A 23,264-nucleotide genomic window follows, 5' to 3' on the forward strand; every position below is an offset into this window, starting at 1 on the left:
GGGTTTTTAAATATGTAACTCAGACTCTTGAGATGGCCATTGGTTGTGACCACAATTAGTCCCAGCTGTTGTCAGTCCAGGCAGGCCTGTTGGCAGTGGCTGGATTCTGCTCCAACCTGAGGTTTGATGAACTTTCGCCTTGGCATAGAGTTTAAAGGAGTATTAAATTGAGTGTTTTATGTGCATGTAATTTTGCTTTATAGTGCAAACCTTTTACAGAATGACTTAGTGTCTGGTAGATAGTTTAGGTGGGCATTCAAAACAACAGTACTCATGACCTATGGGATGTTTTGACTGTCAATACGTTACCTAGATTGAAGTCTACCCCTTTTGCTGTACAGACAGCTCATAGTACTGATCTCGTAACTACCTAATGTGTTCTGTAGTATTAACTTTGATGCTGTTGTGGATTCCCCTCTCCCCTTTTCTCATATGTCGCCCCAAGGGTTAATTTTTTTTTCTGTTCATATGTTTTAAAATTCATCTTCTGCTCCAGGGTAAGGCAACCAATTTGAGAGAAGTCAGCCTTCCGTTATGATCCACATGAAACATAGAGTGTTTTGAATAACTTAATAATCACTCTAATTTTGGCTTTAGACTGCTGCTTAATATAATGGAAAAGAGTGATCTTGATAAAAAAGTGGTTTAAGAAGATGCATTTATTGTTAATGAAACTCATAACCAAAACCAGATGGGACCTGGATCAAAAGTAAACCTTTAGCTCTCAACATGCCACCCTGGAGGACAAAGATCAATACATTATTATTTCTCAAACTTTGTAGTTCTTGGTTTGTCATTCTTAAGGTTGCTTTAAGTCCCCAGATCATATGTGCCTGTCCCCATTTCTTGATTCTGTGACATGAAGTAAGATAGCCTTAATGAGAGAAAAATGTTTATAGAAAAGCCATGTTAACACAAACTGTCTCTCAGCTGATCCAGGTCCAAAGAGTCTGCGTATAATAATTATTTTTTAAAGTATATAGAATAGTTCAAAATACTAGACAGCTGGCATATTCTCTGTGGCTTTCCTAAATATCCCCAATACTTCAAGGCTAATGAAAGTTCAGAGCATAATTCTGCTTACCTGCTCTGTTAACTGGCCCTATTTAAAACTATGATTTAGAAGTAACTTTGGTATATTGTGCCAGTTGCTTTATTATGAGCAGCATTCAAGGTTGAAGTCTAATATTTAATAAAACTGAAAATTCACTTTTTTTCTGAAACTATGATGATGCTAACTCTTTTGCATCCTGGTTATTTTTTAACATTGGAGATTATGTTGTCAACAGTGTTAGGATTATTCTTTTTGAAATAAGCCTCATGTATGTACTTTTTGTGTGTATCACAAAATATTTTCAGGTTTTTTTTGCTACTTAAATTAACAGCATCCTGTTAGCAGTGGACACCTATTAACTCCAAAAGACAAGTTGTCCTGCTGAAAACCATGAGACATTTAAAGGATCCCTCCCCTGTGTGCTTAGGGGTCACATGCTTGTCCAGAGGCTTGAGACCTTTAACAGCCTGTAACTCTTGAAGCATAACTGGTGCAAAACTTCTCGATACCTTAGCTCCTAAAGCAAGTGGCAAGTTAAAAAGTAATGGGTGCAGTGCTCTGCTGAGGTTTTCATTTGTAACATAGATTGCGAAGTATCTTTAGTGTGAGCTCCTAGTAAGCTTGATGCTTTACACTGATAATCTTTCCATCCTTCATTAGAAGTATTGCAGTCATAGTCTGTCATGAATTTTTAATTTTTAAAAATTGAGAGTACATGAGTATAATTTGCTATTTTCTTTTTACCTTATGGTATTCTTGTTCTGAAAGTAAGCCCATTTTTCTCGCAGTTTTAGCTGAGAAATTACTGTTTTATTCACGTACGTTGGCACAGATTCCACAGCATTCTGTTAATGTATATAGAAACAAGGTCTTGTGCATCATTACATAGGTGCACAAATGTGTTTGTGGAGGGAAATGTCTAGGGATAAGACGTGTACGGGGCAGGCATCACTATAGCCCTCCACCCACTGATAACGCTTTCTTTTCCAGTTCTGGCAGGTGATCTGTAAGACAGTGACTGAGCATGGATCATTTGAACGAGGCAACTCAGGGGAAAGAACATTCGGAAATGTCTAACAATGTGAGCGATCCGAAGGGTCCACCAGCCAAGATTGCCCGCCTGGAGCAGAACGGAAGCCCACTAGGCAGAGGGAGGCTTGGGAGCACAGGCGCAAAGATGCAGGGAGTGCCTTTGAAACACTCGGGCCATCTGATGAAAACCAACCTTAGGAAAGGTAAATGCTTACCAGCCAAATCCTGGAAAGCTGCTTGGTGTCTGCCCAAGGCCACCCTATGTGGAGGTGTGGGACTGGGACATGTTGTGAATATTCTTTTTCTAGATCTCTTTCTGATGTGAAATTAAGTGACGTTCTGGGCTGTAGTGTCAATCATGTTTTGAAAGCGTGAGTGCTGTTTTTGAGTGGGGCCTCGTTCTACCCAAGACTGGAAGTATTGGAATATTTGGATAGTCTCCATTTACACAGGTCCATTCGTAGACACTGGTGCGTTTACAGATGTGCAGGTGGCTGCTGCTTGAACTTCCCGTGATGAAGAGCATCATCATAGGTGTTTTTCCCTGAGATTACTAACTGTAAGGGGATTTCAGGACATGTATCTGACACGAGATCAAAGATTTGTGATGTAATTTATTGTGGTTTATTTTCTGAAGAGCAAAGTAATATTTAACAGTGAAAAACTTGCTGATTCTAGTTGTTAATTTTTGCTATACTTGAGTATTTTTGGTAAAGGAAAGGAAAATTTAGGCAAGTTTAAAAAAGGGGAAAATGTAAACAAGTGGTTTTCTACCAAAATTAAATTGATGGAATTTTAGCAACTTTGCTTGTGTTGGACATTGTTGTCCCCACAGGGCACTTACTATGTGGGCTATCCTGTGTGCCTCACAGGAATCTTTATTTTGTGATTGAATAACACATGGGAGTCAGATTTTCTGGGCTTTTGCTAAGCAAAGAATAAAAATGCCATCTTTTACCAACCACGAATATTAAGTAGAGAAAGTTAGGGGGCCGAGGAATTTCATTGTGTCTGATGCATAACATTTATCATACAATCATTTATTTTTTTCCTTGGTTTGGCGAAAACAAAGAATATATTGATCCTGAAATAAACAGACACAGCAGTCCGTATTGTTAGATCTTTATCTATTAAAAATGGAAAAACAGCACTTCAGCAAATTCTTTGGCTTCTACTCATGATTACCCTATTTATTGATTGTTTGCCAAGAATGTATGCATCTTTAAGCCAGGGCAAGAGCATTAAAAATATAATTTATTATGGCTTTTCAAACAGAGTGCATTAATATTGTACTGTGTAGCGCTGAGGTTCTATAAAAAAGACCTTCTGATGCCTGCAAACACAAGTTCCATAAATTCCTAAATAGGAGATTTCAGCTGTCTCTGGTATTATGTGATATTTGCACAGCAAACTTTAATGCCAGGACAGTTTTAGACAAGGATTCTACAGACTCCACTGCTCCTTATGGCAGCCGTGCTGTTTACACAGGCTCATAAACCTCCAGCAAAAGCCTCTAAGACTGCCTTCAGGTTTAAATCATGTGGTATTTTTAGCTTTCAGCAGTGACCAGTACTCTCCCTTTCTAATGCAGGAAGGCTATGAAGTTGCTGTAGTTGGAAGTCTGGCCAAACACCAGCTCGAATAATCAGGCAGTCCAGGGAAGGCTCCTGTTTAACTTTACTCCCTCTAAGGGGAGGGCAACTGGGACAATTCTCCAGACGACCTAGCACCGGCTTTGTAATTTGATGATCCTGTTGCTACCGTATCTGTAGCCACCTTTATTATCTATAAGGAACCTTTAAATTTGATCAGTAAAACACAGAGTCAACCCAGGCTGTTTCTGTGGTTTGAAAAGGTTTCAGTTATTTCATAGAGCCAAGGTCTGAAAAGCTCCCTGCTTGAGACTTCTGATTCCATGAGAGGAAAAACCAGTATACATGTTTTTGGCTTGCTAACCCAACTCCACAGATACCAGTAGACAGGGAGAAGGAGCCAGAGCATGATCATCTCGCATTCCAGCTCAAATCCTTTAAAAAATTGTATTACATTCAAAATTCCAAATTTTAAATATACAGTTTAATTGTGGAAGGTTCTGCGCTTAATACAAAAAGCAAAAAATTCTAAGCCTTTCAGTAGTTTTTTTTTTTTTTCTTTAAATCTTATTTTTCATGTGCATGGTTTCTGTTTGACAGGTGCTAGATAAAAATTGTGGCTAAGCTGAGAAAGCACTTAAAAAAAAAAAAAAGGGGGCTTGGGTGTTTTTATTTGTTTAAGAGATTTTGCCAAAATACCTTCAAGCCAAGGAAGAAATCACCAGTTTGCATATTGCTATTTTTGCTGCGGTCCTCCCCAAGTTCTCTTCTGATCCCTGACGGGTTCTCTCTCTGGTATAAAACAGCTGAATGAATGACAAGAATATTGGCAAGCTCTGCGGCTTGTTTTTCAAGCCTAGCCTGCTGGTACTTCCGAATGAGTTTGTGAGCTTTTCTAAGTAAACCTAAAGGGGTTTAATTGTCAGAGCTGGAATCTCTTGTGAACAGTTCACAAAGCTTTGGTGAAGACACACATGTGGAAAGATGTAGCTGGTTTATGGCCGGCTTTTGTTCAGCAGAAACGAGCAAATAGAGAATTTGCAAAGGATCTCTCTGGCAATAGGAAATGCTGATCCGCAGCCACGGTCAGAAGTTAGTAGGGATCTGTAAGTCCAGTGTGAGTCCAGGGTACGGAGCCGATACAGGCAGCGATATTGTAGAACTAATTGGGGATCCTGGGTGCCCTGTTAAAGTAACCCTTGTCATCATTTATGCTAAAGATGATACCCTCCTGGCAGTGTGCCACAGTACTGTTCAGATGCATCTGTTTTTAACCCTTTTCTGTAACTGTTGGAAATCTGACAGTGCACTGCCTTAATACCTTGAGTGCCACCGCAGATGGCTTCCAGCTTCTAGACCAAGCCTCTTTCCCAACAGTGATGTGGCCTGTGCCACTGAGTTACTGCACTGGGTGAAAGAAAGGCACAGAGAAGCATCAGGCCCATGCAGCCTGCTTGTCATGCAGCTCAATAAGGCTGGTTTTCCTTTTCCTCTCTGTCCTTTTTTTTTTTTTTTTTTTTTTTTTTTTTTTTACCATATTTACTGTAGCAGAAATGTCAGTGCTAGAAACTTATGGCTACTGCCATGTTTTTCCTTAGGTGGATGGAATGGGTAGTCATAGAAGTGTAAGCTTTCTACATTATGTGCATTGCAACAGTGTCTATGAGCGTTGGATTGGTTAAGTTTTGTGTTCCTTTTATGGAACCAGTTAGAGGAAATACTGAAAAGGGCAAAAAAATAATTGTATAGTCAGATAATGTGGACACAAGCAAGTGAAACCTATTACTAGCAGAAGCCTGTATGCAGAATGAAGGTGGTCCTAGGAAGACAAGTGCAGTGAGCTCTGTTGTGCACTATAAGGTCCTTCCAGCAAATTACACCAGACACTTATTTGTCACTCGTCAGCGTTATTGTTTGGTCAGAAAAGTAATTCTGCATTCACTGCTTTGGAAGATGAACTGTTAAAATGAGAGGCGAGCCCATGTTACTGTAGGACCAAGTTCAAATAAAGGAAATTAAAGCATTTCCTTTGCAACTTTTAAACAGTGAACGGCTGCATGTTTGTGTGCCTGTGTCTCTCCCCAGTCTACATGGGAAGCTCCAGACTATTTCTGAAGATTGTCGGGTTTCTGTCTTTTTCTCTGTCTTTTTGATAGGAACCATGCTACCAGTTTTCTGTGTGGTGGAACATTATGAAAACGCCATTGAGTATGATTGCAAGGAGGAGCATGCAGAATTTGTGTTGGTGAGAAAGGATATGCTTTTCAACCAGCTGATAGAGATGGCGTTGCTGTCTCTAGGCTATTCGCACAGCTCTGCTGCCCAGGCCAAAGGTAAATGATGCGCTCGGGGGGGCTGGGAAGTTGCTGGCCCTCCTGTTTGCCTCTCAGACAAAGCAGAGAACATTTTATTCAAAGAGCTGCAGCCTATGTTTAATGTTGGTTCCTTATAGACTGTGGCTTTAAAAATTGGCTTAATTCAGTTTGGTTTAGTTAACACACATTTTGCTCATGTGGAATGTCGAGGTAAATTTTTTTTTTAAATTACTTCAGCTGAATCATTAGTATGCTTATTGACCTTAATAATCTGCTCCACTGAGGACCCACAAGGAAGTGAGGAGCGTATTTGAGCAGATGGACTGTTGAGAGTCAATTTGCATTTATGACTGAATATCTAGTTCTGTTTCTTTTATTCTGTTTCTGATGGTTTTATGGGCTGTAAAGTATTTTTCAATGTTGATTCCCACTGCAATAGGGAATCTTATCTAAATCATAAAGCCATTTAGAACCGGTTCAGCTATGTCTTATTAGAACTTCCTGTAAGTTAGGACAATGTGGCCTGATGCATAGGTTTTATTGATGGGTATTTATTTCCAAAATAATAAACAACCCCTATCATCATTTACATAATTTTGCAATTTAGAAAGCTAAGCTTCAAATATCTTCATTGACCTGCCTTTTTGAGGGGAGGTGAACCATTCACACAGAAATAACAATATTGCTTGTGGAGGGCCCAGTGCATAAGAGCATGGCACCCTCTTGCTGAGTCTGAGAGCCATCACTGAGCATGTTCTCTCTTTTATCTGGACCAGGGCTCATCCAGGTTGGGAAGTGGAATCCAGTTCCACTGTCCTATGTGACAGATGCCCCTGATGCTACAGTAGCAGATATGCTTCAAGATGTGTATCATGTGGTCACACTCAAAATCCAGTTACACAGGTGAGTCCAGGCAGCAGTTCTAAGGGGAAATTTTCTCCCTACCTGTGGACACAAAGCTTATCTAGCCAGCTTGCAGCTTTTGTTTACTCAGCGTTTGAGACATGCTAATCCAAATTAATTTGGTAACATTACCCCTTCTGTTATTTTCTCCAGCTTCAATGTATGACTTTAAAATCAACTCCTTCCCTTGAAATTTCTGCATTTTTTGCATGCTATCAAAAGATAAGACTTTTTACTTTTCGTCAATTAAATGATGCATTACAAGAAGGCATTTTACATAAAGTTTACTTAAGAAAAAAATATTTTTGCATATCATGAACAGTGCCATCTGTGTACATTTTGTGAAAGAATGCCTTATTCGTTTTGCTATGATCTTATTTACTTATATCTGTATTTTTGCCATTTTAATTCGTATGAACAGAGTAGTGGGAGGAAATCAGTTAATACGTTAATGCTTTTCACAGTGGCTCGTGAGAAAGCAGCACACCTTAAATTGTCTTCCCAAGCGCATCAGAGCAGGAAGGTAGAAGTAACATGAAAAAATAGCCACCACAGGCAGCTGATGTATAATTCATGCATCGATACAGCAGATGTGTTGTATAAAGTAATTAACTAATCGGAACAATCAGGAGACCGAGAGCAATCTCCAGATGCATCTGTTTGATTCGCAAAATGAAATCTGTCTGTCTTAAAGGAATGTTCTGCAGCAGGATGCAATCCTGTAATAATCCCCTTTCTAATCTATGTCTCAAATAGTTGCCCCAAACTAGAAGACTTGCCTCCCGAACAATGGTCGCACACCACAGTAAGGAATGCTCTGAAGGACTTACTGAAAGATATGAATCAGAGTTCGTTGGCCAAGGAGTGCCCCCTTTCACAGGTATTTAGCATAGTGTGTCATAAATAATAAGACATCGTGGGCAGCTACCACTTGAGGTCTGATGGGGATCCCTGGCTTCAAGCAACTGGTATGTGAAGCAAGAATTTGCTAAAAATGCTAAGTGATTTGACCACTGGTAACCTTTGAGAAGGTGCCTTATTCATTCTGAAGAGTTTATGTCCTTTCTCCCTTGGGGTAGGGGGAGGAGGCCAGCACGTTTTTGATCCACTGCCGAATACCCCGAGCCCGCTCTAAAGCAGACTAGCAGTGGAAGGACCCCCTCAGCTTTGGTTTATGGGTGATAGAGTCAGAGTTTCTGTGCATAGCTTCAGCGTGCTGCCGACATAAAATCATGGTACCATTATATGGTGTTTGCTGAAAAATAATTGTAAATTATGTATGTATGTTAATTATAAATATAAGAAATCTCTTGCCTGCAACAAAAGGTCCATAATTATTGCCCATTAGGAGTTTATAACCAATTTTGAAGAATTAGTTCACTTTTTAAAAATGGACATTATTTTTTTTCCTTGAGATGCCTGTTTCACCATTAGGGAATTTTGAAACGAGATAGGTTTATTATTGTTGCCTTTCATATTCTGGAAGGAATTTTGGTAGAGGGCAACTAAAACTCTAGGGTGTTGCCAGGTTTAAAACCAAGCATCCTTTTTGATGACACTGAGCTGGTGGGTGGCACCACCAGAATGTGGGGCCGCATCAAGCCCCAGCATCCTCACCTCTGGTATGGTCACTCTAGGATGCAGTATTAATTGGTGTGCTTGTATTACTCTGCGTAAGCTTTTCTGGAGTGAAGAGGGTCTCAGAGCTTGTTTATAGGACGCCTAGTAGTAGGCATTTGTTCCATGTATTTTTAGTGCAAGGCTCGTGAGGATTCCAGCGTACCTTAAGGGGAAGCGTGTGGGGCTCTGTTCCCACTTCCTAGCAGCCCACACTTGCAGCCTTGCTCCATTACAGGCCTGAGCTCTGCTTTGATGATAGCAATTTAAGAAGGGAGCAATTCTAGGTTAAGCTATGGCCACAGACTACCTAGTCTCTGTGTTATTAAATGTTCGTTTTCTTGTGTGTGAGAGCAGACTTTAAAAAACCAATTCATTTATCCCATCAGCAACTATCTATCTTGTTCTCACCCTTAAAATAGAGAGGATGCAAATTTTAACCAGAAAATAAAAGTCATTTCAATGACTTCCCAGCAGTTAAGCCAAGCTGATGGTATAATGAAGCAGAGTGACTTGCTTCTGGGACAATGTTGTGAAGACAACGCCGGAGAACATGTTGCTTGGTTATTAGCATTTGAAGATTGGAGGAGTAACCTAGAATGAACCATTTTGTCTTCGTTGTTGTTTTTTATTCAGAATTCTAAACACCCCATGTAGCAGTATCCCATATCTTCATGTGACCCAGTGTGCCACTGATTTGGGAAGTCAGCCTAGGCAAAGACTAGAGGTCTGCTTTCTGAGCTGGTGCAAGTATTTATTGTACAGTGACATTTGCCCACCTCTTATACCTTATACATCATTTATGGATTTACTTAATGCCACTATGAGAAAGGAATGCCACCATGAAGCAGGAAATCTGAGTCTTGGAGCTGTTTCAATCTTTCTTTTCTTCCTTCCTTCCTTCCTTTCTTTGTTTCCTTTTTTTTTTTTTTTTTTTTAATGGTTTTTCAAGACAGAGTTTCTCTGTGTAACTTTGATGGCTGTCCCGGAACTTGCTTTGTAGACCAGGCTGTCCTTGAACTCACAGAGATTCTCCTAGAGAGAGCTTCAGAGAGGCTGAAGGGCCCTTGTGTGGCTGGAGGACCCCATCACCATAGCTAAGTGACTAACTGACCTACGCTGAAATTGCAACCCGAGCTACAATGGCAGTCTTCCCTTTTCTAAAAATACCATTGGAAATAATCATGCATATGTTAGCAGAAGCAACAGATACTGGAAATTAGTATTTAAAAAGACTGAACTCAAAATGAAGTTTTTTTTTTTTTTTTTCTGAATTCTGCAACATCCTCTTCTGTTTCTCTAGAATGAGTCCATGAAGCTGATATTCAAAATGTTTTCATTATTAGCTACTTCCCTTTTGGTTTCGTGGTAAAGTTAGGAAAGATGAGTGATAAAGGCTTCCTAACATTTATACCCCAAATATGTACTGTGTTTGATGAAACTCCTCTTTCTTCTGAGATTTGGTGATATAAATACTATGTTGAAAAATGCCTACTGTTCATGTACAAAATGCAGCCTGATTCTCCCATGCAGTATTTGATTCATTTATGTGGAAACATTTAACACATATAGGTCACATTATGGACTTTAAGGGTTTGGTTGAACATGTCAAAATAGTTAAATAGTTTAAAAACTAAAGGGTTTTGTTTTAATATGGTAAAATATTCCAATAACAAGAATGGCTACAGGATCCCTAAATAGTATGTTGAGTTGAAACTCTATTGCTGGTAGAGAAAAAGTAGGGGGATGAGGATTAGGTCTTACTAGGAACTTGCCTGGGGAGCAAGCCCTCCCTCCAGCATACTGGAGGATTGGCTCATATTTGCTAAGCAAATGTCCAGTTGAACCTGGATTCTTAGAATTAGAAGGGATTATCTTTCCCTGAGCTCCTCCTTTGACAGTGTGGGAGCTGGTGTTCCTACAGATTAAAGTCAAGCTGCAGTTAATGACTGATCCCAATACTGATTTGCTCTGCCGGTGTCCTTGCCCAATGGTTCCTTTAAAAATAGGTGTTGATTTTTACAATGGGTACTTCGGTTTTGATGCAACAGTGTTTACTTCACTAATGTTTCTAACGGTTTCTCCAGCTGCAGAGAGATTCCATAAGTGGTAGGTGGCTTGATTTACAGCTCTTGCCTTTATTTCTGTTAGTACTTTCCTACCATAAATCTGCAGAAGCAGAGTAACATGAGTTTATTAAGTTCTCTGCATCACGTGCTTGTTTATTTTTGTAAAATGTTCTAGGATGTTAAAAATGCTTAGCTCATTATAGATCCGAGATTGGATGCTTTGTTGTTGCTTTTGCATTGGATGTGGTTAGATAGGTCGGTTGTTGCATTCTGAATGGCAACTACATAGAAGAAAAACAGTCTGATTCTGGAACAAAAAAAACCTGTTGTCAATGAAACTTTTGAGGGTTATGGATTTAGGATGTAAACTGGGAGTTATAAAAGTAAATATTTTGATTTACAACAAAACATTAAATTGGTTGCTTGTTTTCTCCAGAGTTTGGGTACTAAATTCAATCAAGCATTAGATAGATATACACATTGCTACAAGGACAAATTATTTTGTTAAAGGTACCATAAGTAGAAGGTCACTTGTTCCTTCCTAATTAATGTTTCTTTCTAGAAAAGTTGAGGTCAGACATTCCTGATTTTATTTCAGTCTGCTTTGTGCGTTTTTTGAAACCTCTCTTCCTCCATCACACATTGCTGGTGCCATATTTTAAAGGCATTGGAAACGTTTTCTGTTTTATTTTTTACCTGGAGAAAAGATAGCTCCAGACCGCCTCAAGTCCTATGTAAAGTGAATGAGAATAGCCATTTTTGTTTTCAATTCATAATGACACAGAAATAGGTTGAGTGCTCTGTCTAGAAAATCACACTAAGGAGACTATTTCCCAATTCTCCTTCTCCTGACAGCATCTGTCAAGAAATCTTGGATTTTAAAGTTATTATTATTATCAGTTGCTTGTAAGACAGATAGTAAAATACTATTTTCTTCTGACAGTTAGCCTATAAGTGGGCTGGTTCCTTGAGCCTTAAGAGTCATCTTCACAGGCATTTGATAAACTTAGCTTTCGATTTTCCATCAGCAGATAACACTGTGAACCTGGTGTTAAAGTCTAGTGTATGAATAGAGCATTTTTCTAACAACAACAAAACTGCATACCTGGTTTTTGCAGTTATATGGACTGAAATGACATGTTTCTTAACTTTTGAAATATTACTAGTCATATTCTTTCCTGAGAGTATCATCAGTATTCATATATCACATTTCACATAACACTATGAAATATATTCACATATTAATACACTTGTTCATTCCAAAATATATATTAAACTTTTAAAACATATTGACAGGCTGCCGGTGTATCAGGCATCCTTCTAAGTAGCTGAAAAAAGTACTGTGTATTTAACTCTGTGTTGTTTTTGATGTACCCAGTATCTTTCTGACTTTAAGTAGCAGAGAATTCTAGGTCCATGTTGACATGAGGAACCTTAGGCACAGAATGTTTGTATGGTGCCCATGGCAACAATAGACTGTGTAGAGCCCAGAAGCCAAACCCAGGGTCCTTTTGGTCACACACACAGATAAAGGTAGTTCCAGGTATTCACGACACTCTTGGAGTTCTGATACATACTTTAAAGGTATCTACTGTGTTTACTGTAACTGGGGAGAATTTACTCTCTTGTGCATTTTGAATGTTTGGTTTTTGTGTGTTGACTATTTTAGGGCATAGAGGTGGGGTTTGGGGGTGAGGAGAGGCCACTGCTGGATAAGACTGTATTGGGAAGGTTCAGAGTTCTGAGTGTTCAGTCCTCAACTGTGGTCACATCCCTTCACATCTGCAGGGTCAGTATGAGGTTGAGCCCACGATGACCTTTTGATTTGAAGTCCAGAGTTTAGCATTTTTATTGGATCTAGTAGGCAGTTAAATTTCTCAGATTTGTTTCACAGTGCAAGCTTTTTATCACCAGATGGGTCTACCCTGATGGAGAGGGATGTAACTGGCAGGTACCCTGAAGGACAGTTTTGTGCTTGATGTCTTTGTCCCTTCCTAATGCAGAGCTGTACATCTGTGGCTGATGGCCCTGCGCCTTTTAGGGGAGTTTCCTGGACAGTTTTCTCTCCTTTTTACAGTTACAAAGTTTCCCTCAATTCTAGTAATATTGGAACCTGCTTTATCTATTTATCTATCTATTTATTTACCTATTTAGTCAGTCAGTCAGTCAGTTTTTGGTCATGGGGATTCCCTGTGTCATCCTGACTGTTCTAGACCTCACTATGAGACATGGATGGCCTTGAACCCACAAGGGGAATCTGTGTATTAAAATTTGCTGTTAGTATTTGCTGAAGTACTCGATAAACTAATTACCTGTTATTTGATTGTTATTTGTCACCATTATCAGTGGTGGGCTACATTATGCAACTTTTATAATTTAACTTTTGTCCCCTTAAACCAGTCAGGACATCACTGTTTAGCAATATTACAGTATGTCTAAACTACAAGAAAACATCCTACAAATTGCAAGTTTTGTTTTCTTATGGCTAGTATCAGGCTCATTCTTAGCTGATTTTCATATGTGGGGTTTTTATAGTAACTTGGTTAGCTTTCTCTTCAAATCTATTAATCCTAAGAGCTAACCTTAATAAAGCAACTATCTAACTTACATAAATTGATCTCAAATATCTTATTGGCTCTATCTTCACAAAGGTTAACTGTAGCCATGCCAATTTCATGTGTTTAATAATGTGTAAGTACTTAATTTTCACAAAATAGAGTTTTTTAAACCTAAGAAAAGGTCACCTTTGACCTTAGAATCACTAGCGTAGTGTAATAACCATAACAGGAAAGCATGGTCCCCTTGCCCTCTGGTGTGTGAACTAGTAATATTTCCAAGACTTAAGAGAAGATCTAGTCTGAGAGAATGGTCATTAAACACTACTTTCTAATTGTTTTTTTTTTTTTTTTAAGAACTGAGAAGCAAATTGTGCTAATCAAATGAATTTTCTTATTAAACAGAACTAGCTTGAGACTGCTTTTGAGCAATTTCCTTCTCAGTACTGAAATTTCAAGTTGGGCTTTATCCTGATTTGCTTGTTTAATGTACTTTAGTTCAGTGCCAGATTTGGACCCCTAACAAACTCATAAACAACCCCCTCCCTCTGGTTCCGAGCACTCAAACAGATACGCACACCAGCTTCTCCCTTTTTCCTGGGAAACTGCTTGATTATAGCATGCTCTGAGTATAAAGAAACACAAGCAGGCCTTTAACATAACAGGGCAGCAGCAGCCGGGCTCTGCAACTCATTGCCAATTGAGGCAAGGAACGCGCTGGCTGTTGGGACGTTTAAATCTAACCTTAAAGTTATTTGTCCTGTTTAGCATTTTTAAAGCAGTTCTATTAGGAATTATATGTGCTTTGGTTTTAATTTTAACTCATAATGATTGTAAAAGACCCTGGCATGTGTGCATGAAGGACACTACAGAAATGTAAGATGACTGTAGGCTGGACTGTGGCGGTGCACGCCTTTAGTCCCAGCACTTGGGAGGCAGAGGCAGGCAGGTCTCTGTGAGTTCAGGGCCAGCCTGGTTTACAGAGAGAGTTCCAGGAAACTCTGGGTCTGTGGTCTAAGATGCAGTGTTATTTGGGAGTGCCATCATGCATCATGGACAGTTAATTTGCAATGCTGCAGGGTCCCTCCTTGTAGAGGAGGGTTGCTTTTAGCTATCTTTTTCTCTGTCTTCATTCTCTAAAACTTTGTTCTCTTTAATCATCATTTTCATTAGAAAATATTCTTTTACACTGTAATAATTTCTCATAGAAATGCTAATCTAATTTATTAGCTTACTCCCAGACATTAAAGAAGCAAACCAGATGATACCTTAGATGGTAAATAATTGCAGCCTTAATGGCCACTGCTGGCTGAGATCTCGTTCTTCGTTCTTACCTGTGAAATAAGACATGGTCTTTCACTGTTAGGCACCTCTGACTGTCCCACACTTGTCCCATTATCTAGTGTTTGTTCTAAAAATATCAAAAATGTGGGGTTGGACTAAAAGAGGTCTGAGTTTTGTAACACATTCCAACAGGAACTGCCTGTATTGATGTCCAGGTTACTGACAGCTTGATTTCATTCTTTTTGCTTTTTAATTGTGTTGGTTTTTTTAGACTAGTGATTTCCTCAGTTGGTCTCCTGTCTTCTTACACACGTGCTTCTCTACCGCAGTCTCCTCCATCCCTACAGTGAGCTAGCTCAAGCATCAGAGCTAGCCCAAGCCGTCAGAGTCGGGAGCAGCTCATTTCCCATGCTCCAATGCCCTCACCTGGAAAGGATGGAGAGGGTGTTACTGTTGCTGTGAGGATTAGTGCACACCCCCAAGCCACCGAGAATAGTTAATTTTCACTTCAAAAGTGGACAGATCAGGAACTTGAGTTGTTTGTCTAAGTGGCATGAATGGCTTGAAATCGTGTCTCTGTGTATCACATGGTTTAAGAATAGCTTGTAGCCGGGTGGTGGTGGCTCATACCCCTAATCCCAGCACTGCAGAGGTCAAGGCAGTGAGTTTGAGGCCAGCGTGGTCTACAGAGCAAGTTTCAGGACAACGAAGACTATACAAAGAAATCTTGTCTCACCCCATCCCCACCAAAAAAAGAGAAAGAAAGGTTTGTTGCTGGATATATTAGATATATTTTGATTCAGGCTTTTCCCTTTTTCATTAATGTAAACAACCACAAACTTTTGTGAAAAAGTAAAAGAATATATATATATATATATATATATATATATGTGTGTGTGTGTGTGTGTGTGTGTGTGTATGTATACACACAATACACACACACACACAACTATGTGTATATATATATATTCAGAACTTTAACATACTCTTAGTATGTATCACATTTAAAATAATTATAAAATTATAATGTGTTTAATGAAAGTGAGGGGAGGTGGAAACTGTGTTCTTCAGTCTATAACTCTGTTACTGATTTATGTCCACTTGCTTTTAAACAGATTTGATACTTTAGACAATACAACAGCAAAGCAGATGTTAAGTGGTTAACTACTTTCACCCCCCTTCTCCAGCACCCCAACTCTCCTCCACCCTTCAACCCTTCACACACTCAGCACTCCAAGCTGTTCTGAAACCTGTGAAGCAATGGCTTACTGTAATTGACTGTCAACAGACCTACGTTGTTTCTTTGTTTTGTTTGAGGAGGGACATGCCATGGTACTTACCTGTAGGTCAGAAAACATCTTTCTGAAATTGCTTCTCATTTTCCACCAAACGAGTTCCAGGCTTGTACTCAGGTCTTCAGCAAGTGCCTTTCACACAAGTCCAGCAATCACAGACCCTGACACATGGCAAGAATTCAGGAACTTTTGCTACACCAGGATGTCATCATATGATTGCTATACACTTATAGGTGATATTAGTAATTTTATTGGTAGAGCTTTGTAGACATTTTTATTTACAGTATCCTACTTTGCACACTGTTTCCCAATTGTACTTACTTATGCCTGTGGGAGTTTACCTCATCCAGAGCAAATGACTCCTGATCTTTGCATAGGAGAACTTATTGCATTGCCAGTAATCTCATATTTTTGTTCTTGATAGATTGCAGAACTTACCTGTTTTTAAGCAGAACAGTATGAAAAATGCTAAAAATGAGCTAATGGTATATTACAGTGAGGCAGAAACTTTGTTGACATGCTTCTAGCGTTATTACATGCACATTTAGCTTTCTCAGGGTAGTTTCAATTGTGCCATATTCAAGATGCACATTTTCCCCCTGTTAACTGTTACTTTCATTTGTCCATTTTCTTCTCAAATTTAAGGGAAAGATTAGAGGGGTGGGGTGGGTTTCAATAACAGCCCAGTGATTTAGAGACGGGTGCTGATGCTGCCAACTTGGAGAACTCACCCTATGTTGGCTCATGACTCCGCCGCTGCTCTGAAGCCAGTGTCTGGCATGGCAGACTTCATTCAGAGCCCTAAACATACGATCTGCATTTGGCCGTGCAAAGGTCTAGAGTCACCTACTAGAGAGAACTGCAAATGTAGATAACTGTTCAGTCATTCTGTAGAAAGCCTCAGGGATTTATGCGTCCACTCATCTTTCGGAGCACCCGCCACAGTAGCGTGGATGGAGCTCTTTATTTTGTGCCATGCAGTTCATCCCAACATTGTCATCTCACTGTGAGGCAATGGCCAGCAGCATTTTCCTAAACTGAAGGATAATTTGAACATTAATAGGGATGAAGCCAGACCAGTGCTATTATTCTTCTCTATGTTTAATCCAGATGTGACATTGGTTTACATTTATGAAGTAGACATGGGGAATCTTGTCTGAGAGCTAACAATGTTAGGCAAAATATGGACATCAAGGAAGGGCAAGCTTCCTCTTTTTGTTTCCTGAGATAATATTCATATGAGAATGAAGTGTGTAGACCCCATAGTAGACTTGGGAGAGCTTGAGCAGACTGGAAGGCATGATGCTCTTTGTTGGGGAAATGAGTAGGGTTTGCACAAAGGGCTGCTGAGGTCCTATGGTCCCACACCCAGTGTATGCTGGGAATGCCCCCCACCCCAATACACACACACCTGAACCTGTGGACAGGTTCAGAGTCTAGCACAAGTATTTCTGCTTAAAAAAGTGAATTATTCAAAATACTGGAGTTGTTTTTACTTGCTCTTTAAAGCATTTTGCCAATGCTGTATAGAAGATCTGAGGAACTGATAACAAGGCTAGTTTTTCCTTTCTACATTCAGAAATTGTTTCCTGTGAAGATGAACTGTGCATACATCCACTCAAGGGCACCAGAGAGGAGCAGTCAGACATCACTCCAGATTTGTCTAAACCAGATCTAACCAGACAGACATATCTAAAGAAAGTGCTTGTGTAAAGTCAACTTAGATCACTGTTATACTTAACCCAATAATGCATATTTTTAATAATTATATCACAGGCAAGATGCTAAGAGACTTGAGCTTCCTGCAGACACAGCTGTAGTTAGCAGTGTGCATGGTGTGTGTTTGAGAGTGATGTGCTTATAGCACAACGGAGTCTCCCCTAGTGTCTCTGGAAAGACAGTCCCCTCATAGACTCTCACCTCTGTTGGGACAGGCAGTGCTGACTACCTTTCCATTTTCCCTATATTATGTATACTTATTCTGAAATACCGTATACACTTACTACTAATACTGATAATATACCTTTTGGCAAATACTTTACAATTTAAGCTCTGCATATTTATGTAAGTGGTTTGAAGGTTTTGTTGTAGAAGAAATGAGAACAGGATGGAGAATTTGGTCAAATGATATATTATCTGGAGTTTATATAAAATTACTTTAATTATATGGAAGGAACATAGTAACTGCACCAGCATTTTCTTTAAAAGCTACCAACTGGTGTTATTAGATAATTAAGATACCTGTGCTTTGCAAAAAATGATGTTTTCACCTTTTGAAAATGGGTTTGGAAGAAATGAGAGCAGAGATGGGAGTGTTTTCTTTCATTTCCTTTGGTATTCCTTCAGAACTTTATAATGAGTTCTCGTTTTTTTTGGTAGTGGCGGATTTAAATGCCATTCGTGGGCACCAGGATTGATCAAGAATGGCAGGAATTCCTGAACTTTGACAACTGGAGTTTAAGTAAAATTTACAAGTCTTTTCCTAACAAATTAAGATTTCAGATGTGCTTTGGTTGTATCTCCCAAGAGAATAGCTTAGAGAGTAATAGAGGCTTCAGAGGGAAGAATTTGGGGGACATATACAGCTAACAGGCGTGTTAGAGTGTGACGCACACTTACTGATCCTGTCACTTGCTGTCATAAATGGAAGCCCATTGCCATCCTTCCCATCCTCAAATACCAGTTGGGGACTACCTGCCAATTCCCAACCCTTTCAGGCCCTGCTACTACCCCATAGCATGTGCCTTTTAAAAAGAAAGAACCTGTTTGTGGGATTTTATATGCTTTGGGATTCAAACAAGGCTCCAGTAACAAAGAATCTCCATCACAATAATATTTGTATATGGAACGGATTCAGCTGTGTTTGATGGCAAGTTCAAGTCCACAGACATAAAAAGAACTGTTAAGAAAATTCAGCCATAGGAAACCAAGTCCTGCCTAAGGAGAAGCTTGGGAAATTGTGTTTCTCAAATAAAGAAAGAAAGGAAGAAAGGAAGAAAGAAATATGAGCTGATAGTTCAGCATATTGTTCAGAAAAATGTTCATTTTATTGAAAAATTTAAAGGTGTCTCATTTCTCCTTGCCACTAATATAATAAATAAAAAGGTTATGTCAAGATTAGTGTTCTAGCACTGGTTTTTCACAGAATCAGACTAGATAGGAGTTAAAGGTCATTTTTTTGTTTTTGTTTTTGTATATTTTCCATGTGTAGATATTTCTTTTAGACAACAATTATTTTTGACTTTATGCCAAAGACATTAGCCATGATGTGCCTTCATTTCAGGAACAGGTAGAACAAATACCTTCTAGGTGAGGTAAGACCATGAGATTGGCCTCACAGAATCAAGCCTGTGTGAGATTATTCCCCTTGTTATCTCTCTGGAGATCTCCAATTCAAAACATACCTTCCTTCCTACAGGAAAAAGATACTCTGAATCCTTAGTTGAAATTAATTAGCATTCAGAAACCAGATCGCATGTTTTTGGGTATTCATGAGATCTCTGTTTGAAAAAAAAAAATGTTTTTAACTTGTAGAAATGTGTTGCAACACACAGATGGGAAGAAAAAGAAAAAAAAAAAAAAACCTCTTTAGCAAGCACTGTGTGTAAAAGGAATATTACATTTTACACGCTCCTGATTGCTCTGTGTAAACAGTTTTTGACATCTGTCTTTATAGTTTCGAGGAGAGGAAGACTTTGTTAAAAGAATCATTTTTATACAGCAGCCACCATTTCAGTCTTGCTTTACCTGTATTATGAAAGCAGATGGCCTGCATGTCTTTTGAATATTTATAACTATCAAAAACAATCTCTTGCTATTCACCCTTAGGCTTAGGAGATGTCAGGACTGTTCTGGTTGGAAAAAAAAATCATCTTGGGTGTTTACAGAAAGAGGATTACATTAAGCTGAAATGACTATACATTTTCCAGTTTAATATTTGTCCATCAGCTGTTTAATCGTATTTAGATAATTGTGTAAATAAGATGTGCTAGCCCTTGCCCTCTCTTGCTGAAGGAGCCGGCAAGCTTTCAGCATGGGTGAACCACCATTTTGTAGAAGCTGCCTCTCTCTCCTCCCACCCCAGTTAGCCCAGACCCAAGTCCCATGCAAGTTAGGATCCTGGCATCGAAGTCCTGTCCAAAAAGCCACAGCATTAGCAGAAGGGCTGCATGGAGACCACAGAAACACCAGGGAGTTGCTAGCTGCCAGCAGCCTAGGAGTGTATTGTTGTAAGCAAATGCAGAGCAGCCCCACCCCTTGAGAAAGGGCCTGCCCTCCTCCCCCTTCTCCCTAGCTTGCCCTGCTTTGGGTTTTTTTTTGGGAAAAGTTTTGGAATAGTGGGGGTTAACTGGTTTTTTTGACTGGAAGCTGAGCAATCAGAGATAACAGATTTTGCTGTGGTTGGTTGATTTGGCAGAAAAGCATGAACAGTTTTGGTTTAAATGATTGAATAACCTGATTAGCATTGTTTTGGGGTGTTTTTTTTTGAGGGGGGTTGTTAAAGGCACAACAAAGCAATTTGTGGGTAATCAGATCACCACCCCTCCCTGGTGGACAATCCTGTTCTTGAGAAGGGCTGCACCTTCTCCCACACCAGTACCGTGGGCCACTACGATGACCAAGCTGAACAAGCAAGCCACCTTCCTTCATTTTCCAGTGCAGTATACATGCACAGTAACTACATCGTGCGTGAATCCCTAGCAGGGGCTTGAAAGATAACATTTGGGAAAATTATGTAACCTCAACCAGTTCCTTGCATTTTTCTGTTTTTCACTTTGAGAGACCTGCAGATTTTCGAGCAAAGGTTCAGAATGTTCCAACAATATGTAAGTCAGGCTTTAGAAAAATTCCACCCTTACCTTTTCACAATTAGAAAGGTTATAAATAATGTATTTGGCTGAAAAGGAGGCTCAGCCTGTGGCAGATGGTATCCTTCTAGAGGGCTGGGGTTTCTGGGAAGATGGCACCCTTACAGATCGGAACTTTAGCAGACTCGGAAAGAGCCAAGCCCCTCATAGGGAGTAGACATGTGCTTCATGGATCTTAGAAAAGCTTACAACTTGGCTCCTAGGATGAGAATATTGTGTCACACAGGAGTTAGGAGACCCATGGCCAATTTCTGCCAACTTTTAAATTCTATCTCCCAACACTGGGATCCTCAACCTGTGCTTTGGTTGGTGTGCCCTGCGTCAGCATTTGAACTCTGGATTTCTAGCATCAGAGATTTAGTCAGTTGGATTAATTGCCTCCCAGAATGTTGATGTATTTACCCTACTGGCCACTGACTAGAAAACTTGCCACAGAAACTGTGTCTTTCAAAGAGCTCATACAAATAGGTACCAAGGGCTCAAAGCAGCAGCCACCAGCAGCCTCTTTGGAGACATCTGTGGGGTTGATTTGAAAAACCTGGAAAGGGATTGCTTGCAAATCATTGAGCAGAGGTTCTTATGGCTAACGCATTGGGATTTAAAGGTTCACTTGACAATAATGCTGTTGATTTTGACCTTGAAGGATAAAGGGGAAGAGGATGTCCCCGTGGCTTGCCATCACTAGGTGTGTTCAGCCTTGTGCTGAGCATTCAGGCTGTCTGGAGATAGGTCTAGAAGAATTGTTCCATGTAGGAAGTGCTAGCTGGGGTGGCCCAGCCTGCTTTAATTTGGAAAGGTGGGAAGGCCTGGAAGAATCAGCCTTAGAGCCTGAAGGATGAGCAGCTCCCAGGCTGAGATGGAGGAGCCATGGGACTACATCCCAGTGTGAGGGTTGGGTGTGCCTTCCTGATATTTGCTGTGAGATGCACCCCAGCTACACTGAGCTGAGATGTAGAAACAAATGAGAAGGTGTTTCCTTGCTGTTTGCCCTGCTTTCCTTTGCCTACACTTAATCACTGCACCCTTCAGTTTTCCTAAGAAAATATCCTGTGGAGACAGGGAGATGTCTCAGATGGCAATGTGCGTGTTGCACATGCGCAAAGACTTGAGATGAATCCCCAGCACATACATAGCCTCGAGTAGCAGCTTGCAATCCCAGTACTGAGGAGATGGGTCAGCTAGTCACCTGAATCCATCCACGGACTCTAGATTTAGTGAGAGACTGTGTCTGGAAACATGGTGGAAACTGACTAGGAATGACATCTGATAGTAACCTCTGGTTTCCACACACCCACATATACACAAAAGACATCATTCTGAAAGTTCTGTTAACTCTTGTGTTACTTAAAGCATCCTAATTGTGTGTGTGTGTGTGTGTGTGTGTGTGTGTGTGTGTGTGTGAGAGAGAGAGAGAGAGAGAGAGAGAGAGAGTAGATCACAGGAAAAATGCATGGGAATCAGTTGTCTTCTATGTAATTCCTTTGCTGCTTTGCCTTCTGGCTGGACCATTGAAGGCATCTTTGACAGCTCTGTGCTATCATATAATAAAAGCCCAATGAGGAAGTAAGAAATGAGGAAGGAACAGAGGGTACTCTTACAAACAGTAAAATCACTTAGGGCATAGCCTACAGACAGACCAGGGTTACCAGGGGCAGTGGAGCTTTGATGGCAGGGCACATATGGATGTTATTTTCTACATATGGATAATAATGAACTGCATAGCACTTTTACATATGAGCTTTAATTTTATGGAAGTATTTCAGAATGTTTTTCACTCACATTATGCATTCCCCCCCTTGCTCCCACCATTGGTGCAAAGAGTCGTATGGTATTAAAATGATCTAGTACATTACCTGCTTCCTAATAGGTGGCAAACTTTTGGGGCAGAGGCTGTGTCTTACTCATCTTTGTGTCCTCCATACCAGCCAGTGCATCAACAAGCATGTGTAATGTGCAGAACTCAGGAAACGAAGTAGACTGGATACTTAGTGGAAACCTCTGCAGAATTTAGGAAGCTTGTGCGTCCCTGAAAGGCTAGCCTCCCATGCTGTGTGGTAGTAATAGTAAGGTGTCAGAATGTCTAGGTAAAGAGTAATAATGTTTTTAGAAATTGGGTTACAGTGGATGAACATCAGCTGTTACCCGTCTGTAGAGTCACCAGTTATCTGCCAGTGATCACAATAGTTTTATTAGAGCCTCACATTATTGATCCATTGTTACGGGAGAGTAAGTGAGATGGAAGCCATTGGATTACTCACCATGTCGGGTAGTCTCCTCTCTTTCTGGTTTTGGCACCTTGCTAAGTGTCTTTTTGCACTGTGGACTGGGGGAGGCTCTTAGTGAAATTGCAAGCTATTGGATTAATGGCAGGGCTTCACAAGCACATTAAGAATGTTTTTTTTGGAGAAATAAAATGTAAAAATGATGATAAAGTAGAAAGTGGGGGGGGGCTATCACGGCGCTTCAGTGGAGAGATGGCTGTGTTTTACATAAATAATGCAACTCAAGCGTATGTACCGCTGCCAGGTCTTCAGAAGACCCCAAGCTTACACAGCACAGGAATGCATGTGCTACTAAACCAACATGGTGGCGGATGTCAGAGTTAATAATAGCCCCAAGAGCTTTACATTTGAAGTAGCTTAAAGAAGATAATGATATAAAAATATTCTTGTCCCCAAAC

At 40.0% G+C, this 23,264-nt stretch overlaps 1 protein-coding gene across 7 annotated transcripts in view; it reads left to right on the top strand.

The window, feature by feature from the left end:
* Satb1 (SATB homeobox 1) overlaps positions 1 to 23,264 on the top strand; it is a 91,088-nt gene that overhangs the window by 20,713 nt on the left and 47,111 nt on the right. For all 7 annotated transcript variants that reach the window (XM_051204219.1, XM_051204218.1, XM_051204216.1 and 4 more), the window contains exons 2-5: positions 2,045 to 2,289; positions 5,835 to 6,011; positions 6,770 to 6,896; positions 7,653 to 7,776. In XM_051204219.1, the coding sequence (XP_051060176.1) occupies positions 2,079 to 2,289; positions 5,835 to 6,011; positions 6,770 to 6,896; positions 7,653 to 7,776 (639 nt within the window). In that variant the 5' untranslated portion in view covers positions 2,045 to 2,078. The remainder of the gene's footprint in view (positions 1 to 2,044; positions 2,290 to 5,834; positions 6,012 to 6,769; positions 6,897 to 7,652; positions 7,777 to 23,264) is intronic.

This window comes from Phodopus roborovskii, unplaced genomic scaffold (assembly GCF_943737965.1).
Source record: "Phodopus roborovskii unplaced genomic scaffold, PHOROB, whole genome shotgun sequence".
Taxonomy (NCBI): domain Eukaryota; kingdom Metazoa; phylum Chordata; class Mammalia; order Rodentia; family Cricetidae; genus Phodopus; species Phodopus roborovskii.